Source organism: Doryrhamphus excisus, chromosome 18 (genome assembly GCF_030265055.1).
Source record: "Doryrhamphus excisus isolate RoL2022-K1 chromosome 18, RoL_Dexc_1.0, whole genome shotgun sequence".
In the NCBI taxonomy this organism is placed as follows: Eukaryota; Metazoa; Chordata; class Actinopteri; order Syngnathiformes; family Syngnathidae; genus Doryrhamphus; species Doryrhamphus excisus.
The window spans coordinates 16,082,876-16,100,378 of NC_080483.1; the positions used below are offsets into that span (position 1 = coordinate 16,082,876).

The window sequence follows — 17,503 nt, forward strand, 5'->3', positions numbered from 1 at the left end:
GTCTTCATCACAATTTGGGTTTTTTTTGCGGCACCACAAAATGTGAGCGAAAGAAAAAGCGCGATTGATCGCAAACATTTGGCTGAATTGTGGTTGAATCCGAGGTTGGGCCGTATCTAACAATCTAACTTTGAAAGTTCAATCTGCAGCGCTGATGAATGATGGTTCTCAAATCAATGTGGCGTAATATTCTTTGGGCGGCGGAAGCTATAAATTGTGTCTCCAGTCTTCATCCTGTGGTAGCTCCATTATTTTTTTTGGATGTATGGCGAGCGGCCCCATGCAGAGGAGATCGTAAAGCCGGCGGTGATTGACGGCAACTTAATGGAGGAGGACGGATCAATGAGGAACACACATAGACCTTTACCAACTTCACAATGTCATTCGCTGTCCATAAAAGTTTGCTTCTCCTCCCCGTGGACAAAAAGAAATAAATCCATCAAAAAAAACATCTCCCTGGTTTTTATAGTCCATCCTCCTCCTCTCTCTTACTGTCGTCTCGCCATCCTTTCATCCCTTCCTCATCTCCATTTTGATGTCCGTCTATTAGTACGAGGTGAGGCCTTGCTGCTCTCACATCCAGGGGCTAAATTAGCTCAATCAGCCCCCTTTCACCTCGCTTCCACGGGCTTCCAGCAAAGTGACACACTGCTCCCCTGAGAAGGTAGTCTGGGGGGGGGATGAAGTGTGACTTTTAATTTTGTGATGCTTCCTTACAAGATGGCCGTCCGTCATATAAAACAGATGATGTGTGTGTTCCTTCTCATCCTTGCAACCGCTCGGAAGCGTGTTACGCCACACGGAACACACACACACACATCTACGTATTAGGCGCTCCTTCATGTTTGATTTGTCTCAACCTTTCCCCTCTCCTTTCTCTTCCCAAACAGCTTCCCAAGTATCCGTGGAAGTGCAAGGCAGGCACTTCTGCTCCGGTAATAGCAGTGTGTACATGTGTGTGTGTGTAGAGAGATCGGAGGTGGTGATCGGAGTGAGCCATAAGATCTACTCTATGCGGCTCTACAGGGATTTATTAGACGGAGGGAGTACATTAGCATCATAAAGACCCTGGAGAATGGGCCGCTAGATGGGCTACACACGGCACCACTACACTTTAACATGCTCTCGCTGCATCGCTGTGTGTGTGTGTGTGTGGATTAGAAATAAGATTACCTCGATTTAAGTTAAGAAGGACTATTAAATGGTTTATGGTTCATCCTGAAGGTGCCTTGGACTAATTCATCTCAAGAAGATGGAGGGACCGGTACAAAAGGGACATAAGGAAGCAGGTGAAATGTGAAGGACACGGCAGGAAATTACATTTTTAGTTGATGTTGAAGGTGCATATGAATTGCTGTGCGGATAAATATTTTTAAGATTTCAATTGCCCGTAATAGAAAATGTATGTAAAAAATTGATAACTACTCACTACTATAGCATATATTGTGCTGCAGTTTAATGCTGCACTAGAAATGTCTTAGAAGTGATGTATGTACAGTATATTCAAATCATAGATCTTTGCTGCCCTCTAGTGGACAAAAGGCGTAATGACAAGCCGCAATCCTTATGAGACATGAACACGAGCCTTTCTCTTTTCTGAGTTTTTTTTTAAAGATACAGAAACAAATTAAAAATTAATTAATGCAAAAATTCAAACTACAATGCCTCAAAATTTGGTGGGTGCAGTTCATATTCAAAATCCATAGTGCAACCTTTGAACTCTGCTGTTATTGTATCAATGGAAACTGACACGAGTCTAACGTCTAACGTCAGACCACACAGATAGGAGAGATGTCGGTTCGATTCCCCGCTCAGGCATCTCTGTGTGGAGTTTGCATGTTCTCCCCGTTCGTGGGTTTTCTCATTCCTAAATTTAGGTTACTTAGCGATCCCAAATTGTCCATCCACCAGTTCGACTTTGGAGTTATGCAGTGATAACTTAGCTGCTTGCTAGTGTGGTAAAAGACAATGTGCTAGCATGAATTAACTAACTAATTAATTAACAAATATGTACATTAGCACTTAATAACGTCACAAAAACTTACCTTAATGCAATTTCCACATAGTATATAAGACCAAATATAAGATAAAAGGAAACGATTTACAAAAAATACAGTACCGTAATCTATCTGTGCTGAGTGGGAGAAAGTTAGCACACACGGTGGTGCGTTCATGGACCTTCGAAAAAAGTTGGACTGGTCGCCGCTTGCAATTAACAACAAATACTTGCAAAAACTATGGGATTTATGACTGTATATTATTATTTTTTAAATATATGTACATTTTTTATGTATTTTTAAATTTTAGTTTTCTAAAAATGTACTATTTTTCAATCATTGCACCTGAATACTTTGGAATCCAACACATACACCTGCATTGGCACATAAGCCAACATTTTTAACATATTATCAACCGTTACTTGTAGACTTAGAGTGAGGCACGTATGGGCTCTAACCCCAAACTCTTCCTGAGTTGGAACATTCTAAACTCATTCAGTTGTCACATTTGTGTGCACACACACATCATACAAATTAAACACGTGAAGCAACTTCATGGATTCTGGTAAAACATTTTATAACTTAATCAAAATCAGGACATTTTCCTGTGCGGGTTGCTCTCCAGCGCCCTCTAGCGGTGGAACAGAGGGGTGGAGAGCTGTTTCTTTGGAGTGTTGGCAGGCTTGTCAACAACAGCCTAACTGTGGTTGAAATGGGAAAAGGCACAAATCTGGCATACAAACAGAAGCACAGTCAGTGATATGTGACGGAGCTGACGCCGAGTCAGTCTCCTGTTTCCTGTCTCCATGGAAACCACAGATATGAAGAGCGCGGGGGGGGGGGGCAAGGCACAGCAAAAATGACTCTGACCCGGACCCACTGGGAAACTTTACATTCACAAAATGAGAAACTTGACTTCAATCGGATCAAAAAAAAAATAAAAATCACTTACCGTCTATTATTTGGCTTCAAATGATAACAATGAAGACAATAAAAGCCAAATTGTGTATAAAAAATGGCATCAAAAATGTACATTATCCTCATTAAGTCCGTTCAATTGCTCCATCCCAAGAAAAACATTGGGGGCTTCAGTTGGAAAAAAGGGGGTTGTTTCAAAACACTAAATTAAAACAACAAACAAAATACGTTTAGGCTGCTTTGTGGCATGAAACAGCAAAATAATAATAATAATAATAATAATAATAGTCCGTATTTGTACAAAGTCTAAAGAATATAGTTTCCAGTGCTTTGGGAGATTAGATAAACAACAAACTACAATAAACACATCTCATAATTAGGGATAGGCATAATGACAAATAATCACTTCATCGATAATTAATCATTGACAATTTGGTCAATGGTGTGAAATAGATTTTCAGTGGATGCAAAATAACATGCAGTACCGGGTTGCAACCTGTAGAGGCGCTGTTGATTCAGTCTTAACTAGTTTGCCGTCACAAAAAAATGAGGAGCTACTCAGACCTCGGCTATGGAACAACTACATGATGCATCATTGTATCAATACATGGAAAAGGGAGTTCAGAACATTCAGAGAAGCATCATATTTTTAAAAAATTATACAAATCGATGAATTGATTATTAATTCCTGTCATAGTCAATCAAGGAAATGTAGTCATGCCCATCCCTACTTACAAGGAAAAAAAAATCACAATTTGTTTTCCTATCTTAATAATGAATAATCCTCAGACTGCCATGACAACAAGATGCAAGCGTCCAAAAAGATGTTCTTTGGATGAGCGTGTGAACGTCACTCCGCTCAGATAAGCGGGAGTCAAGTAAAGGACAGTCGGCCGTGTGTAGATTTGAAAACAACCTCAGTGAACAAGGTGCAGAGTGTGTGTACAAGGAAGAGAACGCGAGTGTATCTTACTGTCTTGGCTTCCACCATTGAAAAAAATGGGCGAAAAAAAAAACATTTACAGTATATAAAGTATTGTCATACATATTCCAAATGACCCTGCTTGTGACTTCTGTTACAGTACCTGAGTATGATGGATGTGGAGGACGTGGTTTTTTAACTAAAACGAGGTGCTAAAAAAAAAGTGGCACGGGTGGATGTGTGAGTTCGCGAAAAGTAAAAATGTTAGACAGGTTCCAGTAACGTCCCACCACGTGCATTTCAACATGTCCCAAAATGTGTCCACGACAAGAAGACGCTAATTATAGCATGCTTAAAGCAACAAACACCACCCGAATGGTGCTCACAGTGACGACAAACTGTGCAATTCCACACAGACCAACACAATAATGGAACAAAGAGGCGTCACGTTACACTACATTACACGTGCAGGACCGTGAAGCTAATTCCGTTTGATTCGGGATCATCCATTAATATTACGGTGACATCATAACATAACATAATAAGATTTATCTTCTTATTTCTGGTTCAGCCTTTTGATGACCACTTTCATGGGAATAACATACCGTAAAAACATCTGACCTTGAAAATTCATTGGATGATGTCAAGCGTGTAAAGCGTGTCAAGAAGCACGTGTGTAAATGTCGGATGCAATGCGGGATTCTGTTCCTGCCAAAGTGGTAAAATATCGAGAGTGTGTGTGTGTCGGCGTGCGCATACGTGCGTCTACAATATGTCTCCATCCTCTATGCTGAAGCTGGATCTGCGACTGGAGTCGACGGAGGCCTCCGGGGACATGGTGGAGAGCAGAGGGTCCCCTCCCATGGGGGACAAGGGCTCATCCATCATCAGGAAACCCATGTCTCCTCTGCGGCCCTGCATGTCCAGTCCTCCCAGATCGCCCAGCCCTGACATGCCGTCTGAGAACGCCTGCATCCCGTCGCACAAGTCCAGCGACTGGGCAAAGTCAAAGGGCTGGGAGCTGCCCACAGCCGGGTACTGGATGGGCGCCTGGGAGTGGAGGTGCTGGGGGAGCATGGTCATCTGCCTGGGCGGCTGAGGCTGAGCCGGGCCCTGTGGGTGGAGGTGGGACTGCGGGAGGAAGTGATGCTGCTGAGGATGCGGTGGAGGTGGATTTTGGGATAGGTGCTGGTGTGGGGCTTGTGTCTGGGAGTGGGATAGGTTCTCCTCTGGGCTGGTCTCTTGTTTTATGTACGGGGGGGCCATCACGTCACCTGGGTTGATGCCGGACGGAGAGGTGCTCGGTAGTCCATGCAGATGAGCTTGCATCTCCAGCTCCTGTTAACGCCATCACTTTCAGTTTATGACAGTATTGTACCGAGTATTGTACCTACACACACTTACACCAGGGGGGTCAAAACGTTTTCCACAGTGGACCACATGCACAAATTACCTGAATACGAAGCATCAACTGCTTGTTGGCCATTTCCATCCTTTTAAAGTTATTCTCCACCTCTCTGGTCCTCTGGACGTCCTTCTGCATACGTTTGATGTACTCCACAGACGCTCTCAGTATGGTGCCCTTGTTCCAGCGCACATCACTACGGGGAACCATTGACATATTGAAGTGAACATATATATAATACAAAATGACTGTAAATGATTAAAACGTTTAACTAATTTAACTGCATGATTAATCACATATTTTATTGTTATTAGTGTTTCCTATGCGACCGCAATTTATTTGTGCAGTGGTGGCTGGGTAAAGTAAAAATAATATGTTCTGTTGCTAATTTTTAAAATTTACATGGATCCCTCCTGCTACGTATTCTTATTCTCTGGCAGATCTGGCGCGTTATAAGTTTATCTGATTCCATAGTAACTTAAGGAGACATTAGTGTTAGTGTTTCCGATGCAATTTATTTGTGGCGGTGGTGGGTGGGTAAAGTAAAAGTAATATGTTCTGTCGCTAATGTTGCTAAATTTACATGGATCCCTCCTGCTACGAATTCTTATTCTCTGGCAGATCTGGTGCGTTATAGGTTTATCTGATTCCATAGTAACTTAAGGAGACATTAGTGTTAGTGTTTCCTATGTGATTGCAATTTATTTGTGGCGGTGGGGCGGTGGTGGGTGGGTAAAGTGAAAGTAATATGTTCTGTCGCTAATGTTGCTAAATTTACATGGATCCCTCCTGCTACGTATTCTTATTCTCTGGCAGATCTGGCGCGTTATAAGTTTATCTGATTCCATAGTAACTTAAGGAGACATTAGTGTTAGTGTTTCCTATGTGATTGCAATTTATTTGTAGCGGTGGTGGGTGGGTAAAGTAAAAGTAATATGTTCTGTCGCTAATGTTGCTAAATTTACATGGATCCCTCCTGTTACGTATTCTTATTCTCTGGCAGATCTGGTGCGTTATAAGTTTATCTGATTCCATAGTAACTTAAGGAGACATTAGTGTTAGTGTTTCCTATGCAATTTATTTGTGGCGGTGGTGGGTGGGTAAAGTGAAAGTAATATGTTCTGTCGCTAATGTTGCTAAATTTACATGGATCCCTCCTGCTACGTATTCTTATTCTCTGGCAGATCTGGCGCGTTATAAGTTCATCTGATTCCATAGTAACTTAAGGAGACATTAGTGTTAGTGTTTCCTATGCGACTGCAATTTATTTGTGGCGGTGGTGGGTGGGTAAAGTAAAAGTAAAATGTTCTGTCGCTAATGTTGCTAAATTTAAATGGATCCCTCCTGCTACAGATTCTTATTCTCTGGCAAACCGGGTATGTTATAATGGGTCCATGAGCAAGGGTGAACAGGTAGCACCAAATCTATCTGTGGCGGTCCAAATGTATTTGTGGTGGGTTGCCAGATACTAATGAATGTATGCAACACTACACAACATCCGATTGCTCATATGAAGATAATTAACTTATGTCGGTGTGTTTTTCTGGAGAGAAAATTACACATTAACAAATATAAAGCCTGCACTAAAAACACGGTAGACTATAAAAGTACTTACAGGTCATTGGTTTTGGGAATCATTGTGCCGAGCTCTTTAATACGATCGTTGATGTTGAACCTCCGTCTTCTTTCAACTGTTGATCAAGTACAAATAGGAGATAAATACAAAGAAACAATGGTGGCAAGAAGACTATTTAGAATATTTGCCAGCACACACACACACACACATGTACACACACACACACACACACACACACAGGAACAAGCAATTAAGTGCACTTCAGTGCCAGAGCAGCAGGTTATCCATCCACCCACGCGTTGTACTATGTCTGCTCATTCAGCAAAAGGGTAAATACAAGTTTTTTCATGTGTGTGTGTGTGTGTGTGTGTGTGTGTGTGTGCACTGTGCCTATGTCAGCGCATGCAATGGAAAGAATCATCTCAAAACATTCCATTAAAAAAAAAAGTGCATGCTTACTTAGATTGTGGTTATCTTTCTTTTGTCGCTCCTTGGCCAGGGCACGGGCTTCTGCATCTTTGCAATAACAAAAGTGATCAACTAATGGCTGACAAAGAACAAAATACACATTTAGGTACAGCGTGGAAAGTCACTCTAGCATATGGAAGTTCCAGTCATAAGTGGTCAGGGGAGGCATGGAAACTAAACAAATAATGATAATATACATTTATAATTCATATTTGTGTACTGATCTTCCCATCATTTTTGCATCTTCTTAAGTAAAAATCGCTGAATTTGTGCATTTGACGATCAAATCGGAAATCGGAGGTGCGGCAGCACATCTGAATGCACAAACCTTCCATCAAAATGTGTCCAATATAATGTTTGCAGAAATATTTATTATACATTATAACATTCTACAGCCTGTGTAATGCGCCATCATTACAATAAAGCGCAGTGAAAGGTCCTTAGGTGAGTCTGACATTACTTTGCTTGCACCTGAAGGGGGCGTACATATGAATCAGTTGCTGGTCAGTACTGGAGATGTTGTCTCAAGACACCAGAGCAGTGATAGAAGCATAAAGTTACACAAAACGTCATGCATGTATGTAATGTATGCTTTTTCTTTGGCTTTTTTGCAACAAAAAAAAGGACAAATATTAGCAAATCTGTCAAGAGAAGAAAAATGGGAGTCACCACTTATCAAATATTAGATAAAGTTTTGTTGTTTTAACATTGGTTAACTTATTTTTACACTTGAATGACACTTAAGAATGGTTTTAAAATACCTTTGTTATCATTATTTGTCAATATTAAATATTTTATTGTTTTTACAGCTTGATATTGACTTATTTTTTACACATAACCAATGCCTTATCATTGCACTAAAATTAATATATCTGCAATATGTCTGCTCCTGAATATGCTCCTGTGCAATACAGTAAACCTCGGATATATCTGATTCAATTGTTCCCACTGGTTTTTCCGATATAAGCGAAATCCGTTTTATGCGTAAACCGGAAAATGTCCGTTTTACGCATATATCGGATTTATATCCGGTATATGCGTAAATCGGATTTTATCTGTTATAAAAAGGCACTTCCTTGACTATGTTTCCAATGTACCTGGACGCGCAGGCAACGCTGCAAATGACGTCGTATAGCGGCCTGTCACGATTCGGCGAATCGGAGCGCCATGATGCGGCCATCCGATATATGCGAGGGAAATTTAATGGAAATGCATTGGAACGGGACTGGAGATTTTGTCCGAAATAGGCGAAATCCGTTATAAAAAAATCCGATATATGCAATGAATTTTTATTGGAAATGCATTACAGAAAAATCGCTTCTTTTTTATCTGTCCGTTGTGAGCGAATTTCCGATATATCCGAGTCCGATATATCAGAGGTTTACTGTATTATGTTTATATTTTGGATATTTTGGATATATCTTGTTAAATTGTCTTTTTTACTGTACTTTTTGTATACTTTTTTTTTACTTGACTACGGCACAGAAAGGAGAAGCTCTCTAATCTCGTCGTACATCTTGTATAATGACAATAAAGGCCATTTCATAACCAACGCTATTAATCTGGCTTCAGATGTTTTATCTTCTGAGCTGTATCGGAGTCGTTCATGATCATCGGCTGTCATCATGTTTACCGAGTATACCAAAGGCTCGCACCTGAGAGTTCCCGTTTGATGGTCAAGTTGGCAGGACAGGAGTTGCTCGTCATCGCAATGGCTGGCCCCTTCATGCCAGGACCCGTGTACACATCCAGGTGGCTGCTGGACAAGGGGAGCTGGGGAGGAACCACAAACAAACAAACATAATTAGAAGACATGCAATTTAAATCTATAGTGCATTCCTGACACTTGGAGGAATTATTCATTCATTTTCTACCGCTTTTCCTCACGAGGGTCGCGGGTGGTGCTGGAGCCTATCCCAGCTGTCTTCGGGCGTAAGGCGGGGTACACCCTGGACTGGTCGCCAGCCAATCACAGGGCACATATAGACAAACAACCATGGACAACAACCTATGGACAATTTGGAGTGGCCAATTAACCTAGCATGTTTTTGGAATGTGGGAGGAAACCGGAGTACCCGGAGAAAAACCCACGCATGCACGGGGAGAACATGCAAACTCCACACAGAGATGCCCGAGGGTGGGATTGAACCCTGGTCTCCTAGCTGTGAGGTCTGCGCGCTAACCCCTAGACCACCGTGCCGCCCTGGAGGAATTATGAATATCTGAAATATGAAATGCTAGCACCGAGCAAATGAAAATGTTAAGGAAAGCTGATTCTCCACGTAATGGGATGCCATCCTCCGACATGTAATGTCAAACACTATTAGTTATTAACTCGCTATGCTTCCTAACCCAATCATTTAAAGTCTCACATCTCTGCTTAAGTACCTTTATAAAGTCTGTGTTCGTGTTTAGTGCGCCGTAAAGTACAGATAGCTGAAGATAATGCAATAACATCACACCTATGAACACCCTGACTAACACAGAGTAATGATTGACTGCCATCCTCTTGACAGTATCTTATCTCTTTTTATGGCTTTGTGCTCTCCTCGGCCTCCTCGGCCGTGTGCAGCCCCCACAAACGTTCTCGTAAAGACTTGCACTTCAACACCAAAAAGCCAAAAGCTGTGATTTAGCGTCGTGAAGACCACTCAAAGTCCTAATTTCCTTTTAAACGAGTCATTTATTGATTGACTTTTGAATACCTTGTTACCGATCGTGTTTTACTCCCTGACGCTAATGAGGCCTGAAAGATAAAGAAGCCAAAAGGAAAAGATAGCTTATCTGCTGGCTACTGTGCAAGCTCGGACACACACGGACCGCTCGACACATTCATCTGTGAAAGGTCACTTTAATATTAAACAATCAAATGAATTCTACTAATTACATTTCATTGGTTCAGGAGCCACACAACTGTCTTTACGGGAGACGCAGACTAGACCGATCACATGACAATAATTACCATAATGTGCAATATGCTTTTCAGTTAAAATTGTCTGACCTATATATTAAATATTCCCTATTATATACCCCTTTCCTTAATTTAACAGGGCTTGATGGCTTCATTGTCCACCCATTTTCAGTCAAACTACCGTGCCTGGTATTCAGTGGTGTTCCCGGGTCTTACTAAACTTTGAGATTCCAAGAATTCCAAGACTATGCCTCTTTAATCCCCATCAGGATTAGCAGGTGAGTTTCTCTCACTGGTTTGTCAGTTGGGGAATAAAGTAAAGCTTTTCACTACAGTGTACTTTGAAGCATATTTATTATTTTTACATTGCAGTATAATATACTTCACATGGAAACGCTTTGGTCTCTGCGCTTAAGAGAGTCGTTCATCGCTTTTCGGTAGCTCACACCCACACATTTCACGCCTCTCAGTGTTGATATTGTAATTTAATCAATCAATCAATCAATCAATCACCGGGATGTTGAATTACATGCACCCTGATTAAACCAATCAACACCAGAAGGCCTCATAGCAACATTTAATAATATTTACTTATGACGTTAAATCAAATGTAGCAGTATTTATGTCAATGCATCTCAAAAAGAGACTTCCCTACCCCCACTCATGTGCATCCTCTTTTAATTAGCCACCCAAGGCCGAGAGTTAAGAGACGGCATCATGCTGGTCCTAATTCAGTCCTCAACCCGACATAACCGACCACTTTCACAACGACAACGTGTTAGCATCTTACCAGCTTAATTTGCTCTCCTTCAAAAACTTCCACAATGGCATACGTCTTGTTCATCTCCTTCATCCTCTACACCCCCCAGCAAGGTCGGGAGGAGGAGAGGGGGGTGTGGGGGGGCTTCTTCGTCCTCACTTCAAAAGGCGAGCTGTGCCGAGACACTGACCTAAGCAGCACTGATCCGATCTGTCTCCTCGATCCTCCTCTCTCCGCCACCAAACAAGAGTGAACTTTCCCCTAACTGGACTTTCAGCCTGTTTTCCCTTTGCACAAATTGCCCTCATCCCCCCTTTCCCTCCTCCCGCCTCCCTCCTCCCTGCTCCCCTCCACCTCCTTCTTTCCAAACATCTTGTAAACAAGTTGAACTCTAACTGCTGGGAGTTTAATTGTTATTTCTTAGTTGCCCCCCCCCCCCTCTACAATCTTCAATTGACAAGTTTTTGCTACAGTGTATTATTGTGTCCAATAACTCCATAAAACCACTGGTTTATGTAAGGAAGGTGTGTTTGTGTGCCAAGAAATCCCAGCTTCTTTTTAAATGACATTTTCATCAAAACCAAGAGTTGTTGGTTTTGTTGGTTTTACAGTCGTATCTTTGTTGGTATTATTTTTTTAAAGTGACGACAATGCTAGGGATGAAGAGAGACATTTGTGTCTGTTCATGCAATCAAAAAAATTGATTTGAAATTCTTAAAGCGGTATTTGCAAACAAAAATAATGGATTTTACTTTTTTTTTTTAAAGTTTGGAAATAAAATGTTCAGATTTTCTAAAAAAAAAAAAAAAAAAAAATGTTGCTTTTGTTTACAAATCAAGATTGTTCATTTAAAATTTAAGTTGTCATGCAAAAAAAAAAAAAAACCCGGAAAGGCAAAAAAAATGTATAGTTTGATTTGCAAAAAAAAAACATCTTTCTTCCAAATTTTGGTTAAAAAATAATTGTGTTTGCAAATATCTTTTTTGTTTGACTGCATAAAAAAAGACAAAAAAATCGTATGGGAGGAACGTTTCTCTCTTATGGGAAAAAAATGGGTTGGACGTTTTGAAAAAATATTTGCAAACCAAAAAAGATTAGCCAACAAAAATAATACATTTAAAATGTCCATCCATCCATTAATTTTCCTCATTAGGGTCATGGGTATGCTGGAGCCTATCCCAGCTGACTTCGGGTGAAAGGTGGGGTACACCCTGGACTGGTGGCCAGCCAATCACAGGGCACATATAGACAAACAACCATTCACACTCACATTCATACCTATGGACAATTTGGAGTTTGCCAAAAATGTAAAAAATTAAAAATGCAAACAAACCTATTTTTACCAAACTTTCTGAATGCTGTAAAAATGCCTGTAAAACTAAATTTGCAGTTCATCTCCAGAAGGTGTGAGAACAATTGTTAAATCAAACATCTAATTATGACAAATACTGTAAATATTATCGAAACATCCATAGGTGGTGGAGATGGAAGCGATACAGTTTTAAAAGCTTTGAACTCAGCTGAGGAAATTTTGCTCCATTCATTCAGAAAAACCTTTATGAGGTCAGAGGTCAGTGACGTTGACTCCCAATTTCTGTTCTAGTTCATCCCAAATGTGGACTCTCAGGTTGTTTTTCCGCCACACAGACGTAAACACAGAATTTATAATAAAAAGGATTCAGAGGAAATGAACCGAAACCGAGAAATTCATGCATTGATTTTGAGGAGTGTCAGAACCTTAATTCACTAGAACTTACTGTGTTGGGCATCTGGATCGGGTCTATGTAGGCCTGGATATCATCGTAACTAGACTGCATGCTGATTATGTCATCAATGACCTCATCCATCTGCAAAAAAAACACATTATGTGATTATTTTCATGACCTATAATTAATATCATGACAAAAAGGCACAGAAGAACAACGTTTGCACACAGTCTCCTGTGAAGATATGAAGGTCCAGCAGGTGAACTCACCTGCAGGAGCATGTTTCACAGTGGAAAAGATCTAACAGGTGACTCCTGCTCCATGGAGACTAACTGCTTAGACTATTCCCCTCGCAGTGCAACCGAGCCAACAGAGGCTGAGCGTTACACGAAGAGAAGTTTTGGTCAAAGTCTGTCAGGTTCAAAGGGCCTTGGCAGAGTGCTTCTTCTCTGTCACTCGTTAAGTCGTAATTGCTGCCGCAAAGGCCATAATGGAGCGTTTAAACTTCAATGAAAGGCCATTCTCAGTTAGTGTCAGTTAGTCAACACATTCATTTAGGCAACTACTGTGCGCACGACACAAACGCAGTTTATAGTAAAGCTTCGGCTCACCATTGGCCTCTGAAGTCATTGCGATGCTTCATAAAATGTGAAGATAATGGGGATAATATTCAAACCTCATAATGTTATATATGTGCGCAATAAGGTCATATTTCAGGGATATTTGTTCAAACTAAATGACATGACCCGGAGTGAATGTTTACAGGTTTATATTTATGCCGCGCTCTCAGACGTCCCACCTCCTGCTCGTGGCTGCAGCCAATGTTGAGCATGGCCATGGGGCTGTTGGGTGCGCTGTTGCCGCTCATGAGCTGCTCGGTGCGCCTGTGTGGGGACTGCGGGGGAGGCGGGAGAGACGCTGAGCCCCCCGTGGGTCCAATGGCTGCGGGAGGAGACGGTGGCATCGGCCCGGCTACGGCGTGAACCATCTAGAAAACAAGCGATGAGTGAGACTGAAGTAACAGTAATATTATTGTCGATTCAAGTGTTCAAGTCTAGAATTATTAACTCTGTGGCTCTGGTGACAAATTTAAAGCAATACATATATTTACTGACAGTAAACATCCATAAAATGATGAAAGATAGACATGGAAAATATAATTTGAGGGGTAAACATAAACACTATTTTAAAAAGTATTTGCATATTGCTTTGTAGGGTGACTCTGTGGAGTCAATTAGATGAAGAAATTAAATAAAGCAATAACATCACATAATTAAAAAAACACAAAAATATATTTGTGCACAATATAAAAATGGAAAATTAAAATATATTGATGATGTCATTTATTAAATACTCATGTTATGATCATGTGAGATTTTTTAGTATATATTATATTATGTATTCTTTAGTTTTGTATTGTATATTGTTGTGTATCATGTGACTATAAACCATACATTTTTGCGCTAACTACTCCCTTTTGGACGCAATTTTTGTCTTTGTTGTTTTTTTTCTTTTGTTTTTTTTTTGGGAGGCTATTTTCTTTGAAAACTTTGGTTCGAATCCCGACTTGCGCAACTCTGTTCGGAGTTTGCATGTACAAAAGTACTCCGATTTCCTCTCCCATTCCAAAAACATGCTAGGTTAATTGACTCCAAATTGTCCAAAAATTTGACTCCAAATTGGTGTACCCCGCCTCTCGCCCGAAGACAGCTGGGATAGGCTCCAGCACCCCCGGCGACCCTTGTGAGGAAAAGCGGTAGAAAATGAATGAATTAATGAATTTGTATAAATTTGGGCTGCACGGCGGCCTAGTGGTTAGCGCGCAGACCTCACAGCTAGGAAACCTGGGTTCAAATCCCACCCTCGGCCATCTCTGTGTGGAGTTTGCATGTTCTCCCCGTGCATGCGTGGGTTTTCTCCGGTTTCCTCCCACATTCCAAAAAAAAAAACATGCTAGGTTAATTAGCGACTCCAAATTGTCCATAGGTAGGAATGTGAGTGTGAATGGTTGTTTGTCTATATGTGCCCTGTGATTGGCTGGCCACCAGTCCAGAGTGTACCTCGCCTCTCGCTCGAAGACAGGTGGGATAGGCTCCAGCATACCTTACGGTAGAAAATGAATGAATGAATGAATGGATAGATAGATACCTGTTTGGTGGCAAAGGTGGTGGAGAGGTACTCTTTCACCTGCTGCCTCCGAGATTGACGGATGTGGTAGTCTGTAGGATTTTCAAGGTGGGTCTGTACCTGCATGAGAAAGAAAAGCACAGTTACTAATGTGTCACTTCTGCATTTTATTCAGACAATTTTGGATATAAACTGAATTAAAGTCATGGCATGGAAATCTTGAGAGACTCTGACAAAGTTCTTCAACATCTTGTACAAAGTCTTCCTAGAAATCTGTAGTAAACAGGCACATATGGATACACACGTCGGAGTTACAAATACCTTGAAAAGCATACTGTGTACAAACACGCCCTCAAAAGGCACAGAAGCATCTATGGAATCAGGCGAAATGTCACTTGCGTCTTATCAGTGACTGTCTGACTAAGCTTATCTACATCACTACTGTCTGTCCTATCTCCAAACATGTTCAACCACTCTTATCTTCTGTTCATGTCTTCTTACCTCCTCGCCGTTCCACCACATTTCCATACCTCATTTCAAATATGTCCTTTGCGTGTCTCCCCTGAGCAATTTTCTGAGACAATGGCAGCCGAGACATTAACCACTTCCACTACATCTTGGTGACCACGTCTCACTACATGGATTTATGGATTTACAGCTTAATGCATCCTCCAAAGTTCCTACTGTTTCCTTGGGCTCTCCCATAGCCTATTATGTTATTCCACAGCTAACAACAAAAACTAATGTCCAAAAACTACCATAAATATGTAAATAATAATGTGCGCTGAGTCTAATAGCACATATAAAGTGATATATGATATTTAATCTTACCAAAAAAGCCAACAGGGGTGTCAAACTTGTTTTCATTGAGGGTCACATAGCAGTTATGGCTGCCCTTGGAGGGTAACTGTTCATATATATGAATATAAATATGAGTATAACCATGTGATATTATTACACAATTGCCCATGCAATTATATTATATTATATTATATTATATTATATTATATTATATTATATTATATTATATTATATTATATTATATTATATTATATTATATTATATTATATTATATTATATTATATTATATTATATTATATTATATTATATCATAACTATTACTATATAATATATTTTTTATTAACAAATTAATGGATAACTTGCTTTGAAATGAGCGGTGAAGTGAGACTGTCATGATGTCAGGCAGGCAAAACATGTTTGGAAAAAAATACTCTTGTTGCATGATCAGATATTAAATTTATTTATATTAAATTATATATACTTTTATATATTTTAAATTATTTTTAATATATTAAAATATATATTTTTTATTTATTTATTTATTTATTTCATTTTCTACCGCTTTTCCTCACAAGGGTCGCGGGGGTTTATATTAAATCCAGAATATTAAAGTTTAAACAAACTGTACACAGTCCTATATTTCTGTCAAAATTAAAGAAGAAATGCATTCGAAGGAAAAAAAATTGAAGCGTATGATTGACAGACATTAGTCGCAGGCTTTCACAGGTCACATATCTGACCCCGGGGGCCGCGAGTTTGACACCCGTGATCTACACAGTGATGCTATGGTGCAGTCCAACTGACCTTTAGAACCTCCACGGGGACCTGCATGCTTTGGTAGTTCTGCGGGGCGCTAATTGCCGCGCTGGGCGCAGGTGGTGCAGCCATGCGATGCTGCATGTATTGCAGGGCTGCATTTTGCTGCTGTTGCCGCTCACGCTGCTCCTCCTGCTGCAGCTGGTCTCGCATCAGCTGAGGAAACACATGCACACAATTAGCATGCGTGTGTGCAACATAGTATTAATATAATATGAAGTAGTGGCTGCTGCATAGAAAGGCAATGCAAGAATATTTATAGAGCACAATTCATACACATGTTAATTCCTGGTGCTTTAAGGGTAAAATCACTTCATTTCTAACTTGATGATTAGGTTTTAGAAAGAGTCTCAAGGTGACTGATAAGACTTTCTCTCAGTTTCTGTGGGCCTCAGACATTGATTTCAGTTTTGTCTGAGTTTAGCTGGAGAGAAACCTCACACTGATCATTCTGATGCCGTTACAGAGTAAAGAATATCTTCTCTAATGCGTCTGTGTCCCTTACCTGCATCCGCAGACCAATGCGTGAGGCCATTGCTGAAGGGCGAGGGGGCAGGGGAGGGCGAGACGAAGTCAGTGTACCACAGTCCAGTCCGAGAGGTAGTGTAAGCTGTGATAAAATGCACAGTCAAAAAAGGTATTTTTTAGTGACAGGTATTGTGTAGTAGTTGTGTAGTAATTTGACAAAGGTCATGAATAGGAGCGTCATGAGACAAGACAATACACAATATGAGACAATATTTTAACAATACCTTTAAGACAACTACAATGACAAAATATAGGACTGGACAAACTGACTTTTTTTATTTAAATGAGTCACAAAACAGGCTGCACGGGGGTGGAGTGGTTAGCGCGCAGGCCTCACAGCTAGGAGACCAAAGTTCGATTCCACCCTCAAAGAGTTTGCATGCGTGGGTTTTTTCCCGGCAATTTTTGTCTTTGTTGTTTTTTTTTCCTTTTGTTTTTTTGGGAGGCTATTTTCTTTAAAAAGTCGGGTTCGAATCCCGACTTGGGCAACTCTTTGTGGAGTTTGCATGTATAAGAGGTACTCCAATTTCCTCCCCCATTCCAAAAACATGCTAGGTTAATTAGCGAC

General features: G+C 40.6%; 1 protein-coding gene across 4 annotated transcripts in view; it reads right to left on the reverse strand.

The window, feature by feature from the left end:
* Positions 1-3,162: 3,162 nt before the first annotated feature.
* Positions 3,163-17,503, reverse strand: part of tfeb (transcription factor EB) — a 30,601-nt gene continuing 16,260 nt past the window's right edge. For 3 of the 4 annotated variants that reach the window (XM_058054311.1, XM_058054309.1, XM_058054310.1), the window contains 10 exons: positions 16,913-17,017; positions 16,396-16,563; positions 14,812-14,910; positions 13,463-13,651; positions 12,715-12,804; positions 8,942-9,059; positions 7,278-7,334; positions 6,858-6,933; positions 5,291-5,438; positions 3,163-5,175 (listed from right to left, as the gene is read on the reverse strand). In XM_058054311.1, the coding sequence (XP_057910294.1) occupies positions 4,603-5,175; positions 5,291-5,438; positions 6,858-6,933; positions 7,278-7,334; positions 8,942-9,059; positions 12,715-12,804; positions 13,463-13,651; positions 14,812-14,910; positions 16,396-16,563; positions 16,913-16,942 (1,548 nt within the window). In that variant the 5' untranslated portion in view covers positions 16,943-17,017 and the 3' untranslated portion in view covers positions 3,163-4,602. The remainder of the gene's footprint in view (positions 5,176-5,290; positions 5,439-6,857; positions 6,934-7,277; positions 7,335-8,941; positions 9,060-12,714; positions 12,805-13,462; positions 13,652-14,811; positions 14,911-16,395; positions 16,564-16,912; positions 17,018-17,503) is intronic. The other variant, XM_058054313.1, reaches the window with a different exon arrangement.